The 24,136-nt window shown below is 35.8% G+C and overlaps 2 protein-coding genes across 3 annotated transcripts in view; one reads left to right on the top strand and one right to left on the bottom strand.

Annotated features, from left to right (window-relative positions):
- Nucleotides 1-14,610, bottom strand: part of ecm2 (extracellular matrix protein 2, female organ and adipocyte specific) — a 31,539-nt gene extending 16,929 nt beyond the window's left edge. The window contains exons 1-9 of one of the 2 annotated variants that reach the window (XM_039770854.1): nt 14,519-14,610; nt 14,340-14,384; nt 11,408-11,684; nt 4,855-5,580; nt 3,798-3,913; nt 2,147-2,282; nt 1,767-1,924; nt 1,519-1,658; nt 68-394 (exon numbers count right to left, since the gene is read on the bottom strand). In XM_039770854.1, the coding sequence (XP_039626788.1) occupies nt 68-394; nt 1,519-1,658; nt 1,767-1,924; nt 2,147-2,282; nt 3,798-3,913; nt 4,855-5,580; nt 11,408-11,678 (1,874 nt within the window). In that variant the 5' untranslated portion in view covers nt 11,679-11,684; nt 14,340-14,384; nt 14,519-14,610. The remainder of the gene's footprint in view (nt 1-67; nt 395-1,518; nt 1,659-1,766; nt 1,925-2,146; nt 2,283-3,797; nt 3,914-4,854; nt 5,581-11,407; nt 11,685-14,339; nt 14,385-14,518) is intronic. The other variant, XM_039770855.1, reaches the window with a different exon arrangement.
- LOC120540257 (centromere protein P) overlaps nt 1-24,136 on the top strand; it is a 337,335-nt gene that overhangs the window by 301,303 nt on the left and 11,896 nt on the right. The window lies entirely within an intron of this gene.

Below are 24,136 nucleotides of genomic sequence, written 5' to 3'. Positions count from 1 at the left end.
TGCCTCAATGTTTTGAGATGAGTAGACTACAAAATGAATTGTGATGACAAAACATTTTTATTATTACCTTATTTTGTTGTCATTCAGCCTCAGGAAGTGCAGCCCCTTCATCTCAGTGATTCCTTGTGGTACAGAATTAAGATAGTTGTGATCCAAGAAGAGTTCAATGAGGGAGTGATATGCACCAAAGAAAGAAACTGGGTCAATCCCTTCATCATGAAGGTTGTTGAAGGAGAGATACAAATATTCGAGGCCTGGCTCCATGTGGCCAAATACATATCCTGGGATTCTTTCAATCTGATTTCCCACCAGAACGAGATGCACTAGGGACTTTGGCAGAAATGAAGGCACTAGAAATAGCTTGTTGTAGGAAAGGTCAATCGATTCCAGGTTCCTTAGAAAAAAGGAAAATTATACTCAGCTTTCAGGCCATTCCACTTGTTTACAATAGAGCTATTTATAGCTAAATGTAGTACAGTATAGTGGACTAAGAACAAATTTACCTGGGAGATATGTCAGCATTCTTTCAGCCATTTTTTTTTCCTATTTTACCCCACAACCTCTCTAACTGAAGTAGGTTGTTAAAGGTTACATTTGGTATTTTTGAAATTATAGGTATTTTGTTTTTTAGTACAGCTGTGCTGTCCTTTGCCCCAAACGCCTGGTACATTAATTAAAGTTGTATTTAATAATCTTATTTTAAAAACATGTCTGGCCAATGGAGACATTGTACAAATGTGAAATTAAACAATGAAAACTTTAAAGTGGCAAATGTCCCAGCTGCACAAAGCATGACTTTTTCATTTCAGTTTTTTTTTTGTTGACAACTAAATAAAGCTGAAACTAATAATTTTTCTTACAAAGCTCTTGCATCTTTATGAAAACAGTGTAACCTGTCATCCAAGCATTCTCTGCTTTACATTTTATACATCTGTTTGTTTGCATGGCAAACAAATTTGTTTAATTTCATGTTTGTCCTAGCTTATTTTAATTGTGAACCTTTTGGGGGCGACAATTTTTTTAAATAAAATTCCTAAATACACCTTCAACTAACAAAGCAGGTGTTTACATCAATGACATTTCACCAGTACAAAAGGTGTGAAAGATTAAATGTATGATTCATAAAAGGGTAATAATTAATTTCATTATGCACAAACATGTTTTTGCTGTTGAACCTAAGGGCTAGTGGTTTGTGTTCTGGTGTGCTGTGGTGTTTTAACTAACATTTACTTAGCATGTCAATAGAGTGGATAAAATAAGGCCTGCTTTTACCCTTGCACCAAAGTTAGGTTTAAAATAAGGCTACAGTACATCAGAGCAAAATTCTAGTCTGATGAAGAGAATATTGTTAGTATGAGAACAATCAGGAAACGTATTCACGCAAGAAATGGAGATCATTAGATACATCTAACATAGCTTAGGAAACCCAGTATCCAAGCAAGGAAACTAGAGAACCGCATCTTCTGTTTGTATTTGGCTGAAGTTTGCTCGCAGTTACATAATGATTGATATACTTACATGTGATTAATCCATGCCAGTGGTGCAATTCGAGATTCATCTATTTTGTTGTGCCTTAGTACAATAACATTTAGGTGTCTGGTGCAGTTAAATGCAGCTTCTGAAATTTCCTCAATTAAGTTGTTCTCAAGATACACTTCCTGAATGAAATGAGACAGCTGTTAGTTATGTTATTGCAGAGTAAAGAACAGTGATGAGCTGCTGGTAAGTAGGGAAGTAATACATTACTTTATATAGTTTGCTCTTACCTCCAATGATGGAGGTAGTCCCTGAGGAATAGTCCTGAAGTGATTTCTGCCTAGTCGCAAATACAAGAGGTTCTTCAGAGGCTTGAAGGCTAATGGGCTAACGTTCGCTTCACTCAGTAAGTTTCCTTCTAGCTCCAGAGTCACCAGCCTATTCAAATCTGTCAACACAAAAAGTAATCTAGTGATTTCAGAACTCTTGCAATGTGTCATGCAGCTGAAGAGTCTTTCTAGCTTCCTGCACCATCAGATACAGAACAATGTCTAACATCTATCCTACTAAACTAGTGCAGAATATTTCATTTTGATAATGTGCATTACATTTAGCTGCTTTTGGCTTCTTTGAATATATGCATATAGTGTATATACTTTAGAAAATATACCTTGAAAAGAATCTTCATCAATATTTTGGAGAATGTTCTCATTTATTTTAAGCTCTTCTAATGCAGATGGCAGCTGAAGGGGAACATGCACCAGGAGGTTTCCATCCATGTAGAGACGTTTTAACTTTTTCAGTTTCTTGTGAGTGGTATTATATAAAAGAACATAGGACAATATGCAATAAAAGATATTTTAAATATTAAAAAAATACATAACTGATTCATCATTTGTTACAAGTTCTTATTATAAATGAGCATTTTTTTTTTTACAATTTGAACCAATTAGTAGATACTTTATCCAGCAGTATTAGCAGTAAACATATTCAGTTCTCCCAGTGTGTGTGTGTGTGTGTATATATGTATATGTGTGTATGTGTATGTGTATGTGTGTGTGTGTGTATATATATATATATATATATATATATATATATATATATATATATATATATATATATATATATATATATATATATATATATATAATTAGACAGAGGGATGATGCTTCTTTTTTCCAGAAATACAATGTTGACATATTTTGCTTGGTAAGTCTATAGTTGAGCTGTTTATCAAACCTTTTACTAGTCCTGGAACACTCACTAAGACTTATTACTCTGTAATAAGTAGAATATGAGTAGTATCTGACTGATTACTATAAAATAGATTAATATAAAATCATTTGTTAAAAACATGAAAGTAGGAAATGGTTGTGATGTTTCTTATTAGAATGGTATTGGGAGGGGTCTGCAAACAAAAATGACACACTAATTGACTGTAGTGTTCATTATCACTTGCCATCTAACATTGTGTCATTATTCTGCCTGAGTGGTCATTCAAATAAAACAACTGGAAGACATTCTATTTTAACAAGCAATTCTATCAAGGCATCCATGGGTTTTAACTATCATTTTGGATGGATATATTCCTTAACGTAAAAGTAGCAGAGCATTATTAGTCTTTCAAATTCAATGTGTTTACTTTATGTTTGACTTTCTTTTGTCACTTCAAACTCTTCTGTGCTCTAAAGAAATATCTATAGAATTGTTTGTGACCATACTCCCATTGCATGTATCATGCCATATCATCATGGGAAGTTTTGTTCTATGGTGTTTCTGTTTAAGGTGAGATAAAAGTGGATGCATGAAGTTTCACTTAACAAGAAACCAACAAATGCAGAGTTAAAAGACAGCATTGTTATGGAAGTGGAAAATTGTGTGTTGAAGAGAAAAAAAATCTTAGGTGGGTGTTAAAGCAAAAAATGAAGAGTTGCATTGGTGTGTTGGTGGGAAATTGTGTGTTGAAGAGAAATAAAATCTTAGGTGGATGTTAAAACAAAAAATGAAGAGGTGGTTTGAGGTTGAGGTGATGAGACTGGGAGATAGATTGAAGAAGTTTTGATGGCAGAGAACGTGAGGAGAATGGGTTCACCTGAAGGGATACTCAAAACAACAGACGGGGTGGGAGGCAAAGTACAACCTGGATATACCTAGGTAATGTCCATTAAACTGGTTGTTATAAGTTGTCTGCCTATAAACATATATCACCATGACCTAAAACAAAGTGGTGTTCACCAAAATGGAACCCTCAAATTGAATAATTTTTTTTTCTTGCAACTAAAAGTATGGGAAGATAGGAATCTGGATAAGCATAGACTTACAGTAAAGGCTTCTGGGTTAATTTCAGCAGATGTAAGCTTGTTTTTGCTAAGATCAATCCATTCCAGATTTGGAATCCCATTGAATGCAGCTGCAGGAATTGAAGTGATTGCGTTTCCTGCAAAGAGAATCAGAAAGTTTAAGCATCAGCTAGATAGAGGATGGATTTATGGATGGGATATCTTAGAACTGGGTTGTGAAACATAACACCTTCAGCAAAAGTATAAAAGCTTGTACTTTCTTAAATAAAATCTTTTTAATTTTGTCACGGTATTATCTTGTTAATTTTATGAAGTCTTATGACTCCACTGCTTCTATTTGTCAAATGCTGTTAAGAAGAAATTACGTACAATTTTGCTAATGAATTAAGAAAATTAGTTTATATTGCTACATTATGAAGTCATGTAACAACTAACTTAATATATGCAACATTCCAATATTAGGTAAAATGTGTTAATTGGATTGTCCAGTTTTCCAGCTGTTTCAGTAAACCATGGCTCAATATCTTTGGCCTAGAGACAAACCCAGTTATCTTAATTTAAAATTACAGTTTTTAATAATATTGGAGTCTTGGAATTTGTTGTGGTAAATATATACATTGCTGCTCATATTGTATATGTTCTTACTGCAGTGCTGAGTTATTGTACAAAACATATGTGCATCATCCAGCTAAAGGCTGGATGGCCTGTAATGCAGTTGCACTTTACGCAGAATTTGCTGTACAGACTTCTGGGTAATCTCTTGCGTTTGATAAGTTCTCAAGACCAATGGCTCATAATATTCTTAAACTTGAAGCAATCTTAAGTGTAAAAGAAATCAAGCCATTATATAAAATCTTCATGTTATTTTATTCTAATTCAGACATTCATCTCTTAAACTGGGTGTTGTATATGTCATAGTAATGCTGTTGAACTTTTTTGATTGTTAATATAACAGTTAATTGGAACCAAAGGCCAAGAGATAATGAGCCTTTTAACTATTCAGGTCAATCCTGTTCAAATCTATAATAAATTCTTGCTTTAAATCATGCTTACTGTATATGTTTAGTTTTGCACTCACCTTCAAGACTCAGACTCTTTAGTTCAGGGTCCATAAGTGGTGGAATACTGGAGAGCTTTGCATTGTTACAACTGAGAGTAATTTCAGAGGCAACACATGCAGGTGGAAGAGATGAAGGATGGTGTGGAGTAGTGTGTGGCAGCCTTGGCATTCTGAAAACATCCCCTCTTAATTCATCATCTTCATCCTCGTCCTCTTCCTCTTCAGCTACAACTTCCTGTTCATGTTGTTTCTCCCCTTGCCTTGTGTCTTCCTGCTCTCTGTGCTGATCTTCCTCCTCATCCAGTTCCGTTCTTTTTTCATCCATTTCTTTTTGTCGTTCATCCTGCTCTATTTTTCTCTCTTCTTCCATTTTCAACCTCTCTTCCTCCTGCTCTCTATTTCTCTCATCATCCTCTGCTCTCCTTTCTTCCTGTTCTTCTCTCCATTTCTCTTGCTCTTCTAACTCCTCTGTGCTCTTTTCATACACTTCCTGCTTAGTCTCACTTATGTTATCCTCTTCTTTCTCCATCCTGGCTTCAAGTAGCTCTTTCCTTTTCTCTTTTTCTATTTTCTTCTCCTTTCTCCGTTTCTTCCGATCTGTATCTTTCTTGGATAGCTTGGTATTATCCTGCTCCCATCCTTGGTCAATATGAAGCCAGCTGTGAGCAGCAGTAGGCACTGGCTCAATCGCATTTGGCCCTTTGGATTCTGAGAAATCACCAGAAGTTTCAGGGCTGTCATGAACTTTGGATGTTTTCACATACAGGGTTAATGTGAAGAGGTATGGTAGTCAGTTGAGGGAGATGGGAGAAGAAACAGAGAGAAATGAAAAAGTTTTTTTTTTTTTAGCAGGGTTCCCTTTAACATCACAAGGCTACACAGTACAATAACATGTACTACCAGATTTTCAGAATACAGAGTCAAGTTTGCATTTTTGTACGTCATGTTCCATCTCTTATTTTTCGAGGCCTAATGTGTGCGTGCTTGACTTAAAGGATACCTGCAATTGTCAGTACGAAAAATATTTTCAGAGGTCAATGATTTGTTTTCTGTCTGTGAAGCTCTGTGCCATCCAGACTCGCACTCAGTTACTTTGAATTAAAGTCCTCCTCAAAGTGTTTCTTAAGCAATATGCTATAAAAAGTACAGTTAAGCCAGTGCTTCTCAATTATTTTCTGTCATGCCCCCCCTAGGAAGAAGAAAACATCTCGCCCACACTATAAATAGTATCATTTGTCTATAAAATTGTTATAAGTACACCTCTGCATAACACTGTATCCTTATTAACGTATAAGAGAATAAAAAGAAAGAAATATGGACCAATTTACAACAAAGAATAGCTTTATTAAATGTAACAGAAAAGATTTAAAGTGCATTCTAAATTCAAAAAAAATTTAAAAGAAAAATAAAAAAGCATGTTCCCCGAGGTCAAACGCGCCCCACTATTTGAGAAACACTGAGTTAAGCCAAGAGAGTGTTTTCTGCATGTGCACACATCTATGACTACAGTTTTTCTAAATTACAAAGCCAGTTTGAATAATTTCATATGGCATACCGTTCAGTGCTACATTTCTGTTTCATTGCAGGAGCTTAGAAAAATTCACCAGATGAACGAAATTTAATGTATTTGCTCATTATTGTTGGATCTCCTAATGTGGCCTTTACACTAAAATGTGTGTTTGGAGGATATGGCATTTTAATATTATGAAACAAAGAAATATTTATGCTATGTTTCACAACAGTGTTTTTTTGTTTGTATTGTGGCATCTTTCCAGTGAGAACAAGCATCCACCAAGTAAGTCTGTGGAGCACTGCACCAGCAATTGGATTTATTTATACAATGCACTTGTGGGTGGTTTTCTGGATTATCATGCGCTGCTGTTATCATTGTATTTAAAAAAATAGATATACAGTAGTATGGAATGTCCAGAGAAGAACACCTACACTTATTCCAGGACTATGGGCTATTAGTTATGAGGTGAGATTGAAGGAACTGAATATTTTCAGTTTGAGCAAATTAAATTTAAGAAGTAATACATTGGAGGTGTTTATAGATATGAAGGAAATTAATAGGGTACCAGCTATTCACAAAAGTGGAGAAAGCAAATTGGGTGAACACTTGGAAAATGTACTTTATTGTAGAAAATGTCAAAATGATATATATATATATGCAAAGGAATTGTAATTTTACCTACTGCTAAAGATAAAAGACATGGTGTTACAGGAAGCAGTGTCTCACAAGGATTTATTGCTGTACATTGAAAAAAAATTGTCATTATGTTTACAACATGCAGATTAATTAAAAAGGCAAAATTATATTTTATATTGTAAAAACTGCTGAATATAAATCAAGGAAGGTTATGCTCAGACTATATAATGCATCAGTAGCATTGTCAGACGTTCTGGACATGATGCTTCAAAAAAAGAAAGCAAAACTCGAAGCTTTGTACTAGGAATAAAAGGAATGACTGAGGGAATGAATGAATGAATGAGGGAATTTAATCTCTTTAGTCTTAAACATAGAAGGCTACATTAGGACCTTTCCATGGATTTTCGTAATTCTAAGTAAAGCAGAATTCTAGTAAATCACATACTTTAGAGCACCAGTTGATGCTAAAGGGAAATGACTTGAAGAGATGTTTGAAAACTATCTGGTTGAGATAACTATGATAACATAGCTGGAGGCTATCCAAACAAGCTTCATTGACTGAATAGTCTTCTCTTGGTTATCAGATGTCTTTATACACTTTTGAATCCTAGCAACATTATGAGATCTGTGTTTACTGAAGCTAAAGACTCAAAGTACAATTTATTAAATATTTGTAAATTTCATATTTGTGAAAATATGGGCATTGTCATAACACTGACTCTTTCTTGTGTGTACAAGACATTTGGCTCTATAGATGTTTTTGATGTGTTTTGCCTGATTTTTTTTTTTTTTTTTTAAAGTTTCCTCTTGCTTCATTTTACAAATCAGCTTCAATTGTTTTGCAAAGGAACTGTATTAATTCATAGACAGTATTTCTGAAAGTGATAAAGAAGCTCATCTTCCAAAAAAGGTTTTGCTTGTATAAGTTTCTTTGTTCTGCATCCAATAAGAAGTTGTTCAGAAAAAGCAGACATAATATGTTGTTCATAATATGAATACTAAAGAGATTATTCTTGAATAAAAATATTTCATAAATGGCAAAATGTATTTTGTATTGATAAATTACCCTATTTAAATATTTAAAATAGCGACGTAGTAAGTATTTCATAAATGCTTAACCACTTCTGCAAAAGGTGCCCTGCCAGGTGTCTTCCTTGAAATGAATTATAAGTTTCCATATTGTCTGCTCTCTTTTATTATTAAAATATGCAATTCACACATGTATACCCTGAGTCACACAGCGCATCACAGCTGAGTTAATCTGCTTTTTTCAAATATAGTGAAAGGCTCATTTCCATTGGATAGCTGTGGTTTAGAGCATTATAATAATGTATAGTTTTCTATGATTAGTCATTTGTACTACATGTCACAGCTGTGTGTAAACAGCAACAGATTTGTTGCATAGGTAACAGCTCATCTTTGCACATTGATAAACACAGTCAGATTCTGAGCAAAGTTTGGACTTTATTGAGAATGACGTTTGATGTAGGACTTGAGACTACGCTTCATTTGTAAGTACTGCTTAGAATGACTTTGAAACATTGTGGCAGTTCAAGTGTCATGGGTTCAGTTGCCATAATCAGAGCCTATCTGGTGTTCTATGTTAGTTTTCTCGGGAGGTGATTTTTTTATTTCAACTTGGAGTACACTGATAATGTTTATTAGTGTGCCAATGAGTAACTGTTTTACTGTACTTGTCTTGTTGTTTAAATGTATCAGGTCACAGTATCACAAGCATATAAAGGAACAAAAAAAAAAGAAACCGTATCAGCTAGTGAAATGTTGACCGTATAATCCCCCCACCCCCTTCCACTGAAGGGATAGACAGCACGGCATCGTATTTTTTTATCCTGTTTCTCATCATGCTCACTTCACCCCCAGCCAATGCCACCACAGGAAGGGAGAAAAAAAGTGTGATTACAAAAGAGAAATAAAACTGAACAGCGGCCCTTAGGGAAGTTGAAGGAAGTGCAATTAGAAACAGGAAAGAAAGGCTGGCAAGGCTATGTCGAGCCCTTTGATGGCGTCACAGGAAAGGAGGGTGGGGTGAAGGTGTGTACTGTACCATGAACAAGTTTCATATACTCACAAGCTGGAGACGGCCTTCTATGACTCCTGTAAGAAACACTGCTTTAGGTGTGTGTGTCTATATGACTACCTCTGTGCTCAGGGCTGCCTTGTGGCCAGGGCGACAAGCAAAGGCGTTGTTCCCACCTCTGCAACCCAGCACTGGAAGAAGCTGGTTTGAAAATATATGTATGTACTTAGTTTATTCCAGTCTGTTGTACAAAATATAAGGTTTTACTGTAAATTTTGGTAAACCGATTGTTTCAATGGCTGGAATGAAAAATAATTTTGAAAGTAAAGATTTGGATGAGTACATAGTTATACTATATACAATAGTTACAAATTGCTTGTTGCTTCTGAATGATATGAAGTGTTTTTGTGTAAATGTATGTTTTTCCTAAACAATAAAAATATAACTACTATACTTGTTTTAAGAGATTGGTTAGATGCAAGAGACTAAATGTTTCCAAAAAAGAGAACACCTTTTACAGTATAAGTTTACAATGCTATGGGCTATGATTTCTAAACTTAGTACAATGATAGCTGACAGATTAGGGCACAAAAGAAACTTGATTCCAGGGTTGTACATCATACAGTGTCTGGATATGTACTGTAAAATCTAGTTTTATGGAGAGAAATTCCAAAAGCATTAAATTAGTTTTTTTTATTTAGTTGATATTGTTATAAATAAAGGTTTTTAATACTTTTAAAAATGTAAAGTGTTGTACCCGCTACACTTCAGCAATTTACAGCTGCTTTATTACATAAACAGAGAAATAGCCATTTATTTTTGGGTATGCAATTTATGTGCAGTAATGCCAAAACCCCACTAGTGTATAAGGGGTTAATAAATGATAATTGAAACAAATTACCAGGACCAGATAACATTTATCCTAGAATGCTCAAGGAGGTCAGTGAATAAAAAATATAAACAATTGACACTTACTGTATATTTCAAAAATCACTGCACACCGTGAAAATTCCTTCAATTTGTAAGTTAACAAATGGTGCCCTGGTATATAAAAAGTGTCATCAAGCTGATCCACATAGATACAGTTCAGCAAGCTTAACATGTGTCGTAGGTATATTAATTGAACATATTGCAAGAAGAGGTGTATTAGCAAACAGACAACATGTTTAGATGAGCACACAACAAAGGTATATCAGAAAGATGCATATAACATGAATTATTTTGATTTTCTGAAAGGTTTTAATAAAATATTGAGTGAGGAGCTTCTGATTAAATTTAAAGAAGAAAGACTCCATGGTGCAATGTCTAGCTGAGTTCAGAATTGGCTTAAATACAGGAAGCAAATAATTATAGTGCCAAGGACCGTTTTCAGAATTAGGTAATGCTAAAAGTAATGTCCCAAAGCACTGCTGGTACTTCTACTTTATATACAGTACATACAATATATACATGAAAATTTGGAAGTCCAACTTAAGAGAAGGACACTGTATTTGTATGGGACTGTTCTCTGTCTAGACACAGACAGTACACAGATACAATTAAGAAGACTAATAAGTTAGGTTATGTAGCCTAAAGTGTGGAATGCAAGTCAAACTATACATAAGCTTAAATAATACACTTATGAAACCTCATCTGAAGGACTGTGTGCAGGTTTGGTCTCCATATTGCATAAAACACATTGCAGCACTATAGAAAGTACATTGACAAGAGACTAGGCAGAATCTAGGACTTTGAGGTGTAATTTATGATGTAAAATTGAATGGAAAATTTACAGTTTAAGCAAATTAACATTAAGATGTTTCATGAATAAGGTGTTTCAAATTATGGAGGAAATTAGTACACTGTAGTAAATGGCATGTTCTCAGCAAAACATTTCTAATTCCATGTAGGACACTGAGCAAGTAAAAGTACAGGCTATATGACTGCAACCAGTTGCACTCAGAAAGCCTTTCCAAAGACAGGCTTATGGTTCAGCGTTTGTAATTGGGCGGGCTGTCTAGAGGAAGACTGCTTACAGTAAATGCATGGTTGCTGTGTTGACTTTTGTGACCTTGACTAGAGCACCTAGCTCAACATGCTTCCCCAGTGGGGTTAGATATAGCCTTTACTTAACAAGGTTATTTCTGAAAATATTATTAGACTTTGCCAAAATACAACAGAACTAGCATTAAATTGGTTGCTGTGCTTTGTACGGTATTGACTTGGACATACCTAAAAGATATTCTTTCTGGTGTTCAAAATATTTTAGAAAGGTAACTATCTTAAAAAATAATACCCAGAAGCCACATAAACCAACAAAAGACTACAACAAACACAGGTAAAAGCATTTATCAATGTGTCTACATCAGTACTCAGCATGTTGCTAGCATTTACTGAATACTCACCTGGTAAGGATTCGTAAAAGGACTCCAGACTATTAAAATTCTTAAAGGAGCCCATCTGCACTGGTAAGTTTTCCTCCATGGTAATTGCATCAGCTTGTTCATGTTGAATAGACTGCTTCATCTGTCTGCTTTTACCTCGCTTTTGTCCTTTTCCTTTTTGACCTCTTCCTTTTTTCCCCCTTCCTTTTGCTGCTGTGCTGTGTTCGTCTTGAGCCAGTCCAATACTGATGTTAACTAGTAGAAGTAACACTAGCATTAGCCTGATCTTCATGGTCTGCTGAAATGACAGGGAAAGAGTGTAGCATAGCTCTTCTGCAGTAAATCCTAGATATACTTGGCTTTGCTAATGTGCACTTGTGCTAATAACAAGCCTCTCAAAATAAATAGCATGGCATAGAGCTGCCACTTTGTGTCTGTTGGTCTTAATCCTCGGCAACCTTTTAATAAAGTGTGGCTGCTTGCTGTGTGATCTGTACTGTACCATTTCACATGATGCTTGACTCAAAATCTCAAACACATTTTCCTCCAATTGTTGTGTTCAATGTATTCATTTACTGCAAGTTTTCTTTTACAAAGCAGTCTCTCTGTGCAGCATGCTAGTTTCATGTTTTTGTTTTCATTTATTCCACTCTGATGATTGAAATAATTACTTTTCAGTTAATATGACATATCTTGTTACAAGTCTGTTATTGTCCTAATCAGAGAACCATAGATACATGGAATACGTTTCTAAATAATATAGAAGGTAATCACACTTTATTTGCATGTTTTTCACATCATGCACATAAACTTTAATTGAAATAAATTAAAGGCTAACTCTTCCAGCACCTAATCAGTGTTCAGCATGCTGCGTCCGGCCTTAAAGAGGCTAGGTCTGCAGCCTTTTGAGAACCTTCAATTATAGCTGTCAGATGCTTGTGAAAAGATTTAGAAATTCACTGCTTTTCAGTTTAAAACAATTTGCCTGGAGCATCAGAAAAAAAAGAGCCTACTATGTGTTATGGCATAGTACATTAATGCTGGTTGCTTGTTCACTGACATAGCATGGGAAAGGAGTCCTGGACAACTCAACATAGTTTATTTACATTCCTTATATTATTAGGAGTCTTAACAATTTAATACAAAATGTGTTTCTTTTATGTTTTCATATGTTAAAAATGTGTGTGGGGGTGCATTTGTGTGTACATATTGCGTGATATTTTCTGTTTTTTACTGTATATTTGCAAATGAGCTTGTGAATATGAAGTGCTCAGACAATATCTTGCCTTTTCAAGCACAGCACTATCTCTTTTTACCAAGCTGTATATATGGTGCTTACTGCTAACATTAAGGTTAGTGCTTTGTGATTGCACACTAACCTCTGTGCCCTACATCTTGCACTTCCTTCTATGAAACATGAAAACGTTTTTCTCTGTATTTATAAGTACGTCTTTATTTTTTTTTTAAGTTTAAGTAAAACAACTGTTACTTTAGTTTACAAATGCAAACACAATGCAGACATCTACAACTAAAAACATCATACTATGAACAAGTTACAATTCAGATAACTATATACGCTCTACTAAAATCATAAAGACATTGAGTACATTTCCAAATACACTAAAGGAGATGAAAAAAGGAACAATATAAAAAGGAAGACAGTTTTGACTAGTGTGTGATAATGTTATTAGGTCAACTAAAATGTTTTTTAAGAAATTTAAATTTTACTGAAAGAAATATAAAATTGTTTGTGAGAAAATGTTATAGTTTACAGTTCACAGAAAGAGGGTGACACCCAACAAGTGACAGGAATTTCCAAATACACTGTTGATAAGTCTCTGCATCTGGTGGATAACACAGGTGAATAATTTAGCCACTACATGTTTTGAATGTTGTTATACCTTGCCTTCTGGTTCATACAGGCTGCAGTCCTTAACTGTAGGTGGTACTTTGGTGTCAGCTCCCTCTTTACTGTTTTTATCTTACCCCTGCTGATTGCTTTGAAATTTTTTAGGACTCATTTGCACATAGAAAATTGGAGTCTGGTATAGCATTCAGTAGTCCTTTGAGATTTGAAGCATTTTATTTCAGTGTGAGTGAGGAGATAAAGAAGTACTTGAAGATACCATTACGATACGGATAATGAATAGGCCGTATAAGAAAGTTCCATACGTCATTAAAACCAGAGTCTATCAAGTGTGACATAAAACCAATTCTAGTGATTGTGAATAACAATGTGAAATAGAGCGCTGTTAATTTGGAAATGTCATGAATCTCAGGTTTAGCATATTTCTCTGCATAGTACAACTAATTTTATAACCTCTTCCATGAATGTCCTCCCAATGTCCTGTAATATTTGGTTGTCTGTTCAATTTGAATATGATTGGAAATCACCTGACATAAATAATAAAGCAGTTTTCACATATAGAAATTATTGTAATTATTTGGACATTTAATTATTATTCCTGTAATTCTTAACATAATTATCAGTTATACCCTAAACTGGATTACTTTTCATAGAATTCACTTTTTTGTTTCTGACAATGCTTCTAGTGATTTTATGTTTGTACAGAGTCAATTTTCAGCACTTCAACTGTTGTTACTACAGTAGTCGTCCAAAATAAGTTACAGGTATCTTTGCAAAGTAAACATTTTGTTTTGCATTCACCTTATAATGATTTTTGTTTTGCAAAACTAGTCAACTTGCAGGACTCATTTTTGCAGATAAGCCCAGTGGCTGACAAACTTAAAATGTACTCAACCTGCATTGTGCATTTAGAGGGTGCAGGGCTGGGGTGAAACTTTGAGTGGCTTCATGTCTTTTACTAATTTTATAAAGTATAACTCCTAATTTCTTCTTATACTCACAGTGCTATGCATCTGTTTCATTCAGCACTGACTAGCCAGAGGCTAAATGTTATAAAAAATATAAAGGAATATCTTTTGTATTTACCAATCCTGGCGCTTTTCAGTCCTCAATTCTCCCGGATAACAGACTCTGAAAGACATAGATGGCAAGACTAGTGAGTAGCTGCTAATTTAGAAAAATGTATAACTGTTATGATTATTATTATTTCTATGTCAAAAGTGACTACTAAATATTATATGAAGAAAGCAGATGCTACCAATTACCTGGCTGTGTTAACAGCAAGATTTCTTTACTAAAAGAGAAGGAGGTGAATCTTTACATAAGTTATCCGACTCCTTAATCCCTGAGGCTGCACACTCTGTTAACGTCATAAGTTCTAATAAAGCTACTCCTCAGGATGACAAGGCTCAGCTGGAAAAGGATTTAACAAAAAAGCAGGATTCATTTAACACAGTACAAGCAGTACAAGCATAATATTTCATAGGCAAGACTTGGATAATAGTTAACTTCATGGTTTTTGTTTTATTGGGTATTCATCATATTCAAGCCAACTAAACCAGTGGGATAGAGGTTGAGAATAGAACCCAGAAAAATGGAAAATAATACTGTACATGGCAAGAGTTTTCTGACAATGTTAATAATTTCCTCGTGCCCCTGGGGGGTACACTAATTGGTGCCTGCTTCACTTCCACTACCAACAAATGTTTGTGGCTTTCCTTAAAAATTTTGACGTTTCAATTTGAGACCTGCAATCAATAAAGAAGTTATGCATAAGACAGAGTTTTTTGTGCCTCTAATTATAAGACATGACTATACCATCCAATATAAAGGCGCCAGTAGAAACTTGAATATGTGACTAGAACATTAGGAGCTGTGTACGTGCAAAACACGTAACAGTAATTGGATTCTGCACTTCTACCTGTGCTCTTAAACTCTCACACTTGCCTTGCCTGTAATGACTTGTGAGATTAAAATTACGGTGTAGCTGCTTCATACAGGTGCTCTGGTATCTAGAACAATAACAGGCTGATCAATGACTTTGTCTGCATCTACTTCTAACTGCATCTGGTGACTACTAATTTGCACATGTGCACTGGGCAGAAGTCTACTATATAGCCATTCCATGTTTCTAATTTTTTTAATTCACTTATTTTTAGTGTTTAGGGTTGTTACCTGTGCCTATAAATGATACATATTTATAGGAATAAAATTAAATGTGGGTAAAATAATTTGGTGTGCTACATTTATTAGGTACAGACAACTTTGAAGGAAACCATTGCTATACTGTTTTTGCAATACATTATTCATTCAACTTTCATATATTACTGAACTCTTATTACCACTGTTAAACAAGCAAAAGGTGTCTTTTTACTTGATAACAATTAATCCATGTTAACCATTAGAAAGCTCTTTGATGCTCCTCATATCATTGTTTCCTTTTAAAAAACGTTCTGGATTTACACTTCATATGAGCTGTAAGTAGTTAGTTTGACTAAGACAGAGTGTACCAAAAGTATGAAGCGATCACTTTTTCACTTTATACTAATAATTATCTTTAGGAAAGGCAATACTTTTCCGAGAGATTACGTGCCAGTTTAAAATGCACCGTATGTTCAGTCTCCAGTCACACTAGGAAACATAGGCATTTAAAATGGTGTTGTAAATGACATTACAATCTCCTCCATTGCAGTATATACTAGTATTATTCTGCTTTCAAGACTTAAATGCCTTCTGGTACACAGTCTTGATATTTTAGTTGGTTTTACTTCATATTTATAAAATTGTTTTCAATATGTGGAAAGGTCTGAAGATAATACTTCCTCATTACTGTCTTCAATTAGACACAGACCTCATTTGTCATTAGGAGATGTAATTTTGAACATAGTGTAGGAAATGACTGACATTCAGCCATGTTGGGCATTTAAATCAAACACTTCTTCAGTTATTTAAGTGGATGTGTTATTGAGGTAAAACAGTGTATGATTGGTAATTAAATTTCTTCTCAATTAAAAAATATTTTGTAGGGTAGTAACTACAAACAGTAAGGTAACACTAAATAATCTTAACTCAAAAGACATGAATTTTAGTTTAGTTCAGTTCATCCACAACTTGGGTTTTATAGTTAATACAGATTAAACCATCACTTATCACACTTACCGTATGTTGCTTTCTAAAACCTGCATTCTCTACTATAGCAGTAGTACAAAATAGAGGTGTTTCTTTTTTAAATTCTATGACATTGAAAAACTAGTTAATTTGTCTCAAGCAGTATTTACTTGCGTTATGTTTCATTTGTTTTAATCATTGGCTTACTCCTCCAGTTACTTCAGTTACTTCAACACATTGCACACAATGTCATAGCTAGAACTATGAAGTGTGATACATCACTGGGTTCAACTTAATTTCAGAGATAATTTTAAAATCGTCTGTTTCACAAATACCTCTTACTTTATAAAACTCAAATGGGTGCATACAATATTATTTATCTTTCAAGAAGCATTTGATAAGTTACCACAATGAGAGGTTGGCCATCAATCTAAAAGAAGTGGGAGTTCAGGGTGTTGTGTGTAGATGTGAGCAAAGTTGGCTTAGACACAGAAAGCAGAGGGTTATGGTGAAAGGAACCCAATTAGAAATGGCTGATGTTAAAAGTGGTGTTCCACAGGGGTCACTGCCAGGGACATTGCAGTTTTTAATATATATAACAAGATGGTTACGTTTGCAGATGATGCTAAGCTAGGTACATTGGCAAATAATCTAGAATTTATTGAATAATTACAGAGGGACTTGCATACATGCTTGGGCAGATTTGTGGCTTATGGAATTTAATGTAAGTAAATATAAAGTACATTTAGGAAGTAAAGTACATTACATGTAAGAAGGTTTGAATACAGAATGGGTGGTCTGAAAATTGAACAGAATTAGGTTAGGTTATACAATACAATTTGTAGAGTACAAGTCCAAGGAGGTTTATGCTCCAGCTTTATAACACACTGGTTAGACCTTATCTGGAGTAGTACTGTGCAGTTTTGGTCTCCAGCCCACAAAAAAGACACTGCATCACTAGAAAAGGTCCAGAAAAGAGCGAGTAGACAGATTCCAGGTCTAGAGGTAATGAGTTATGAGGAAAAAGAGCTGAGCCTCTTCAGTTTAAGCAAAATGAGTTTAAGAGGTGACATGATTAAAGTGTTTAAAATTACGAAGGGATTTAGAACAGTGGATCAAACTGTTACTTTAAAATAAGTTCATCAAGCACATGGGGCCATGGTTGGAAACATGGTAGTAGTAAATTTCACACACGTATTAGAAAGTTTTTCTTTACAAAGAGAACCATAGATGCATGGAATAGCAACAACAACAACAACATTTATTTATATAGCAGATTTTCATACAAACAGTAGCTCAAAGTGCTTTACATAATAAAGAATAGAAAAATAAAAGACACAATAAGAAAACAAAATAAGTCAAAATTAATTAACATAGAATAAGAGTAAGGTCCAATGGCCAGGGGACAGAAAAAAAAAAACTCCAGGCGGCTGGAGAAAAAATAAAATCTGTAGGGATTCCAGACCATGAGACCGCCCAGTCCCCTCTGGGCATTCTACCTAACATAAATGAAGCAGTCCTCTTTGGATTTAGAGTTCTCACGGAAGGACCTGATGATGATGGTCACGTAGACTTCTGCCTTTTAATCCATCCATCATTGTTGGAACATCATTAAGCTTTGAGAAGGTGGAGGTGGCGCAGGCCACCACCACAAAGAAACCGGAAAAAGAAACAGAAGAGAGAGTAGAGGTCAGTACGGATTTTAGAGCCACCATGAATAGTTATTATGAAGAATTGAACATACAGAGTATCAGGATTAAGTTAAATTGAAGTTATAAAAAGGCCATGTTAAAGTAATATGTTTTCAGCAGTGTTTTAAAGTGCTCTACTGTATTAGCCTGGCGAATTCCTATTGGCAGGCTATTCCAGATTTTAGGTGCATAACAGCAGAAGGCCGCCTCACCACTTCTTTTAAGTTTTGTTTTTGGAATTCTAAGGAGACACTCATTTGAGGATCTGAGGTTACGATTTGGAATATAAGGTGTCAGACATTCCGATATATAAGATGGGGCGAGATTATTTAAGGCTTTATAAACCATAAGCAGAATTTTAAAGTCAATCCTGAATGACACAGGTAACCAGTGTAGTGACATTAAAACTGGAGAAATGTGTTCGGATTTTCTTTTCCTAGTTAGGATTCTAGCAGCTGCATTCTGCACTAGTTGCAAGCGATTTATGTCTTTTTTGGGTAGTCCTGAGAGGAGTGCATTACAGTAATCTAGTCGACTGAAAACAAATGCGTGAACTAATTTCTCAGCATCTTTCAAAGATATAAGAGGTCTAACTTTGCTATGTTTCTTAGGTGAAAAAATGCTGTCCTAATGATCTGATTAATATGCGATTTAAAATTCAGATTACAGTCAACAATTACCCCTAAGCTTTTTACCTCCGTCTTGACTTTTAATCCTAATGTATCCAGTTTATTTCTAATAGCCTCATTGTATCCATTATTGCCAATCACTAAGATTTCAGTTTTCTTTATTTAACTTGAGAAAGTTACTATTCATCCATTCTGAGATACAGTCAGACATTGTGTTAGTGAATCAAGAGAATCAGGGTCATCAGGTGCTATTGATAAGTACAGTTGTGTGTCATCAGCATAGCTGTGGTAGCTCACGTTGTGCCCTGAGATAATCTGACCTAACAGAAGCATGTAGATTGAGAATAACAGCGGACCCAGGATAGAGCCTTGTGGAACACCATATCGGATATCATGTGTCTTTGAGATGTGATTACCACAACTAACAAAGAATTTTCTCCCTGTCAGGTAGGATTCAAACCAATTTAAGATACTGCCAGAGAGGCCCACCCATTGACTAAGGCGATTTCTAAGAATATTATGATCAATGGTGTCAAATGCAGCACTCAGATCTAAGAGGATGAGAACAGATAAATGACCTCTGCCTGCATTCACTCGCAAATCATTTACTACTTTAATGAGTGCAGTTTCTGTGCTGTGATTTGTTCTAAAACCGACTGAAATTTATCAAGAATAGCATGTTTATTTAGGTGGTCATTTAACTGCATAATGGCTGCCTTCTCCAGAACTTTACTTAAGAAAGGCAGGTTAGAGATGGGTCTAAAATTTTCAAGAGCGAGGATCAAGATTATGTTTTTTAAGAAGGGGTTTAACTACAGCAGTCTTAAGACAGTTTGGGAAGACCCCCGTATCTAATGACGAATTTACTATGTCCAGAACATTATCAATTAGCACGCCTAATACTTCTTTGAAAAACCTTGTTGGTATTGGGTCAAGGACGCAGGTGGAGGGTTTTAATTGAGATATTATTTTTTGTAAATCGGGTAAATCTATCCTAGTAATTTGTTTATAGCAGAATGCTGGGGTTTAAGAGAATCCTTAGTGTCGGAGGGATATACTATGTTATTTCTAATATCATTAATTTTTTGATTGAAAAATACCGCAATAGCCTCACAGGTTTTACTGGAAGTACTTAGGAGGCATTCCTTTGAGTTTAGTTGGGTTTAGTAGGTAATCAATTGTAGAAAATAAGACTCTGGGATTACTAGCATTGTTATTTATAATCTTAGAGAAGTAGCAGCGCCTCTCAAGATGGACAGTGTTGTTGTATTCTGTTATTTTAACTTTTAATATTTCATAGTGGATAGTAAGTTTAGTCTTCCTCCATTTATGCTCAGCTCTGCGGCATGTTCTCTTTAAATCAGACACTCTTTGGGTCTTCCATGGTATAACAATGCTAGAAGATTTTTTCAATAAGTTACCAAGTAGGATGGTAGACAGTAGAACTTTATGGATTGTTCTAATGTTATACTTCAGAGCATACATTATGATCTCAAGATTCAGTTCTCCTTTAAAGTTTGTGGATAAATACAACTAGGGTAGGGGGCTGGACTTTTAGTCATACAATAGGACTCCCAATCTCTGAAATTTTCAACCTATCCTGATTACAAAAGTGCCATGTAGTCTCTGTTAAAATAAATAGGCCTGATTTAAATGCAAAGTTACATTCTTGTTAGACTTGCTGCTGAGGTTATTTATTGCTCTTTTATATTGCCTTTTTTAACAAATTGTAGTAATTCATTTTGTTTTGTCTTTACTAAATTTGTTACATTCTTCTTTGTCTTCTTGGTTTCTGTAGTGGCACTTTGCTTTGGATTTGATATGTTGTCGCATAAGATGTATTTCATTCAGGTGAAAATGTTATTTGCCTATGCAGAGATCATAATGCAACTGATTAGTATAGATAAAATTTGGACACAACACTTGGGATGCACTGAATTTTCAACCACTGGAAATATTTGTCCCAAAATAGAAAAAAATTGCACATTCAGTATCTTGCCAAATGAGTAAACAGTTTCTGTGAGTTTCAGAGCTGAAAGCAGTTTTGAACTGTTCCTCTTTCAAAATGAGGTTAGGCTGATATATCTGTCATCTGCTGCACTCAGTTTCCTTTGCCAAACACTGCATTTCTCATCCTTACAATCACCTTTTGGTTTTGTTTGCACTGTGCCCAGTGTGTCTCCATGTATAATTATTTCTGCTTCAGTTAATCAGCTTGATCAGTTGACCTCTCATATAATTAATGTTCTATCTATGTTGTATTTATTCTTATCTGCTATTTAGCCAGGTTTCTGTTAAATCAATAGATATAACTTTATTTCTCTCCAGGGGGGGAATTTGTTTTTTTTCAGAAGTTCTTTAAATAAATATATACTTAAATAGGTAGATAAGTAAGTAAGTAAGTAAATAAAATACTGCACAAGCATGAACTTTACTCTGAACAAAGAAGAAAATGAAAAATACAGAAAACTAATGACTTGGATGTCACAGTCCCAGTGAGGCATTATGCAGATGTACTGCTGTTGGTATAAAGAAGCCCCAGTAACATTCCTTAACACTCCTCTGCTAAACAATTCATTAGCTGAAACTACTCAGTGTTAGTCTGTCAGAGTGAGGATGTCCAGCATTGTTCTTAATGCCACTCTGACATCTGGACAGAGGAAGGAGGAAAAGGAAACCTGGTGGTGGAATGGGGAAGTACATGAGAGTATACAGAGGAAGAGGATGGCAAAGAAGAAGTTGGATAGTCAGAGAGATGCAGAAAGTAGACACAAGTACAAGGAAATAAGGCGCAAGGTGAAAGAGATGTGGCAAAGGCTAAAGAAAAGGCGTATGATGAGTTGTATGAGAGGTTGGACACTAAGGAGGGAGAAAAGGACCTGTGCCGATTGGCTAGAAAGATGTGCAGCAGGTTAGGGTAATAAAGGATAAAGATTGAAGCATACAAGTGAGGAGAGTGTCTTGAGCAGATAGAAAGTGTACTTTGAGAGGCTGATGAATGAAGAGAAAGAGGGACAGTGAAGGATGGATAATGTGGAGGTAGCGAATCAGGAAGTGCAAGGAATTAGCAAGGAGGAAGTAAGGACAGTTATGAAGAGAATGAAAAATGGAACGGCCATTAGTCCAGATAGCATGCCTGTGGAAGCATGGAGGTGTTTAGGAGAGATGCCAGTGGAGTTTTTAACCAGATTGTTTAATGGAATCTTGGAAAGAGAGAGGATGCATGAGGAGTGGAGAAGAAGTGTATTGGTGCCGATGTTTAAGAATAAGGGAATGTGCAGGACTGTAGTAACTACACAGGGATAAAATTGATGAGCCACAGTATGAAGTTATGGAAAAGAGTAGTGGAAGCTAGGTTTAAGAAGTGAGGTGATGATTAATGAGCAGCAGTATGGTTTCATGCCAAGAAAGAGCACCACAGATGCAATGTTTGCTATGAGGATATTGGTGGAGAAATATAGAGAAGGCCAGAAGGAGTTGCATTGTGTCTTTGTGGATCTGGAGAAAGCATACGACAGGGTGCCTTGAGAGGAGCTGTGGTATTGCATGAGGAAGTTGGGAATGGCAGAGAAGTACGTAAGAGTTGTACAGGATATATGCAAGGGAAGTGTGACAGTGGTGGGGTCTGCGGTAGGAGCGACGGATGCATTCAAGGTGGAGGTGAGATTACCTCAGGGATCAGCTCTGAGCCCTTTTTTTTTTTGCAATGATGATGGACAGGTTGACAGACGAGATTAGACAGGAGTCTCAGTGGACTATGATGTTTGCTGATGATATTGTGATCTGTAGCGATAGTAGGGAGCAGGTTGAGGAGACCCTGGAGAGGTGGATATATGCTATGGAGAGGAGAGGAATGAAGGTCAGTATGAACAGTGTGTAAATGAGCGGGCGGTCAGTGGAATGGTGAGGATGCAAAGAGTAGAGTTGGCGAAGGTGAATGAGTTTAAATACTTGGGATCAACAGTACAGAGTAATAGGGATTGTGGAAGAGAGGTGAAAAAGAGAGTGCAGGCAGGGTGGAATGGGCGGAGACGCGTGTCAGGAGTGATTTGTGACAGACGGATATCAGCAAGGGTGAAAGGGAAGGTCTACAGGATGGTAGTGAGACCAGCTTTGTTATATGGGTTGGAGACGGTGGCACTGACCAGAAAGCAGGAGACAGAGCTGGAGGTGGCAGAGTTAAACAATGTTAACATTTGCATTGGGTGTGATGAGGATGGACAGATTAGAAATGAGTACATTAGAGGGTCAGCTCAGGTTGGACGGTTGGAAGACAAAGTCCGAGAGGCAAGATTCTGTTGGTTTGGACATGTGCAGAGGAGAGATGCTGAGCACATTGGGAGAAGGATGTTAAGGATAGAGCTGCCAGGAAAAAGGAAAAGAGGAAGGCCTAAGAGGAGGTTTCTGGATGTGGTGACAGGATATGCAGGTAGTGGGTGTAACAGAGCAAGATGCAGAGGACAGAAAGATGTGGAAAAAGAGGATCCACTGTGGCAACCCCTAACAGGAGCAGCCGAAAGAAGAAGATTTCCTTTGCTGCTATCCGCAGAGGGTCCAGTGTGTGTCCCATAAATGAACCATCCCTTTTAATTAGCTTGTTAATTTGATGGGTCTCTCTTGATGTGATGATACCAGCCCAGCCTTCACCACAGTGTAGACAATTGCACAGACCATAACAGAGTTGTTGAAGATGCAAAGGTTGTCACTTCCCATATTAAAGAAATTGAGTCTCCTAATGAAAAAAAGCTTGCTCTGTTCTTTCTTATATAGTTCCTCTAAGTTCCGAGACCAGTCCAACCAGTTACTAATGTGGACCCCCTCCACATCCACTCATTGAATAATGACTAGACATAGAGCCTCTTTGGTGTGGCTAAAGTCACAATTCCTTGGTTTTACTAATGTGTAGTTGCAGACAATTCATTCTGCTGCATGAAACAAAGTTCTTAACCTGACTCCTATACTCTGTCTGATCCCCTTTTTCAACACACCTTATAAATGCAGACTGTTATTGGTATAGTAAAATTATGCTCAGCAGATAAAACTCCAACTGACTTCTTTTATTTTTGATACTCCTAGCACTCAGGCAAGCACTTTTTAATGTGTTACTTCTTTTGCTTTGGCACTTTAGCAATCAGCTATAATTTAACTAATTTTGCATATATGTTATACACTTAGTGTTTGTCCATTTATTCTACACCTTCCTCTTTTGTAAATTGCATTGGATAAAAGCATCTGCCAAGCAAATAAATGTCAATGCGTAAATTTATGCACATGTATATTTTTATATAAACTTCATGATATTTCTCTGTTAAAACATAAGTATTATGTTTTCTGTTTATTTATTTTTTTAATAGTCTTTAATTATTTTATAGTTCACTGGGTCCATAAGCTAAATGTGCCCATTAAAATGAAGTTAAAAAGTGTAGAGTATATATCAGCATTACTACTTTCATGG

This window comes from Polypterus senegalus, chromosome 12 (genome assembly GCF_016835505.1).
Source record: "Polypterus senegalus isolate Bchr_013 chromosome 12, ASM1683550v1, whole genome shotgun sequence".
NCBI lineage: Eukaryota > Metazoa > Chordata > Cladistia > Polypteriformes > Polypteridae > Polypterus > Polypterus senegalus.
The sequence above is the reverse complement of the archived record's forward strand: the minus strand, read 5'-3'. Positions and strand labels throughout refer to the sequence as shown.